Below are 1,211 nucleotides of genomic sequence, written 5' to 3' on the forward strand. Positions count from 1 at the left end.
TTTAGCCTCTGGCTCACACATTTTTGTCTTAGCTCAGGAAGGATGGCTGCAGAGCAAAGTAATTTATACAGCAGCCAAATCGCTCGCTCACAGCTTTAATGCCAGGAGCTCACAAAGCAGAATTTTTGCTCACAAGACTCCAAAGCTTAGAGGGAACATTGGTCTCAGTCTGTCTGGAATCTACTGTCCATTGATTATATTATGGCAGTCACATCTTTTCCTTTCGTTCTTGCTTCACGGCTAATCTGAAAAACTGGGGTAAATGTTGCTGAGGAGAAACCCACCATGGTGGAAGATGCTTTAACCTCTTGTCAACTACTTAGGTCCGTCCTAGGCCTGGAGAGACCAAAGGAGGTTGGGTTACGGCGGCCACGCCCCGTATGTTAATGAGCGCTGAATCACGCTCACCTGAGGAGGGGGGGAAGCCCCGGAGAAAACCGAGAAGCTCCGAACGGACTGAACCATAGTAGAGTGAGGGGAGGAGTTTAAAAACAAAAACCACTGCAGCGACATTTCCTGTTCAAAAGACAGATAGAACAACAAACTAAAAAAAAGTCATATTCGGAAGGAGGTGAAATGACTGCGTCTTTGCGTACCCACAGAAGCCTCGTTTGTGAAACAGAAAAGCCCCTTACCTCCCCCCCCACCTTTCTCCGAGTTGGCACGTCCGGAATCGAAAAAAAAAATGGAGGACGGAGGGGGGCGAGAGGAGGAGCAGGGGGCGCCCGCCATTTTGTCCTGCGGTGGCTGGGTATTTAGAGCGAGCCGCGGGGGCAGTGGCGGAGCGGCGGGCGACCCAAGCGAGAGGCGGAGGGACTCAGCAGCGGGCGCCACTTCGCAAGCCCCCCTTCCACCGCGCGAAGGAAAAGAGAAACTGCAAGCGCACAGCCCCCCAAAAAAGAAGCGCCGTTCCGCCATTTTTCCTGTGCAAACCGGCTCTTCCCGGGACGTTCCGTTGCAGGAGGCGAGGAGGAGGAGGCGCTGCCCGGTCCTTCTCCCTGAGCCGCGCTCGGTAGCCTCGTAGCCGCCCTCTCCTCCCCTTTCTTCTCTTTTTTTTTTCCTCTCCCCTTCCTCCCCCCTCGCCTTCCTCGTCGCCCGGCTCGGCCATGGCCTCTCCTCCGGAATACGCCTCTTTCTTCGCCGTCATGGGCGCCTCGGCTGCCATGGTCTTCAGCGGTGAGGCACTTGGGGGGGGGGGGGAAGAAGGGCAC

The 1,211-nt window shown here is 55.6% G+C and overlaps 1 protein-coding gene across 1 annotated transcript in view; it reads left to right on the forward strand.

Moving 5' to 3' along the window:
• The first annotated feature begins 729 nt into the window (after nucleotides 1-729).
• The window catches only part of ATP6V0C (ATPase, H+ transporting, lysosomal 16kDa, V0 subunit c), a 28,953-nt gene continuing 28,471 nt past the window's right edge, over nucleotides 730-1,211 (forward strand). The window contains exon 1 of the mRNA XM_015425114.1: nucleotides 730-1,176. Coding sequence (XP_015280600.1) covers nucleotides 1,107-1,176 — 70 coding nt within the window. The 5' untranslated portion in view covers nucleotides 730-1,106. The remainder of the gene's footprint in view (nucleotides 1,177-1,211) is intronic.

Source organism: Gekko japonicus, unplaced genomic scaffold, assembly GCF_001447785.1.
Source record: "Gekko japonicus isolate JY-2015 unplaced genomic scaffold, Gekko_japonicus_V1.1 scaffold3512, whole genome shotgun sequence".
Taxonomy (NCBI): Eukaryota; Metazoa; Chordata; class Lepidosauria; order Squamata; family Gekkonidae; genus Gekko; species Gekko japonicus.